This window comes from Myotis davidii, unplaced genomic scaffold (assembly GCF_000327345.1).
Source record: "Myotis davidii unplaced genomic scaffold, ASM32734v1 scaffold670, whole genome shotgun sequence".
NCBI lineage: Eukaryota > Metazoa > Chordata > Mammalia > Chiroptera > Vespertilionidae > Myotis > Myotis davidii.
Genome location: NW_006281984.1, coordinates 27,448 through 27,717, shown reverse-complemented (window position 1 = coordinate 27,717; position 270 = coordinate 27,448). Strand labels below are relative to the sequence as shown.

The following is a 270-nucleotide window of genomic DNA, read 5'->3' as shown; positions in this document are numbered from 1 at the left end:
CGTCTTGGGGCTCATCTGCGAGGGGCTATACCCCGCGTCCATCGTGGAGGAGCCCACGTTCCGCGCGCTCCTGCGGGCGGCGGACCCCTGGTACGAGCTGCCCGGGAGGAAATTCTTCAGCAAAGCCATCCCCGTGCGCTACGGAGCTGTCCGCGAGGCGGTGCTGAAAGACCTCTCCAAGGCCCCCTGGTGCGCCATCACCTTGGAGCACTGGAGAAGCCACCAGCAGAACCGGAATTACGTCACGCTGAACGCCCACTTTCTCAGCCT

At 64.8% G+C, this 270-nt stretch overlaps 1 protein-coding gene across 1 annotated transcript in view; it reads left to right on the top strand.

The window, feature by feature from the left end:
* The window catches only part of ZBED1 (zinc finger, BED-type containing 1), a 3,993-nt gene that overhangs the window by 658 nt on the left and 3,065 nt on the right, over window positions 1–270 (top strand). The window contains exon 3 of the mRNA XM_015563216.1: window positions 8–266. Coding sequence (XP_015418702.1) covers window positions 8–266 — 259 coding nt within the window. The remainder of the gene's footprint in view (window positions 1–7; window positions 267–270) is intronic.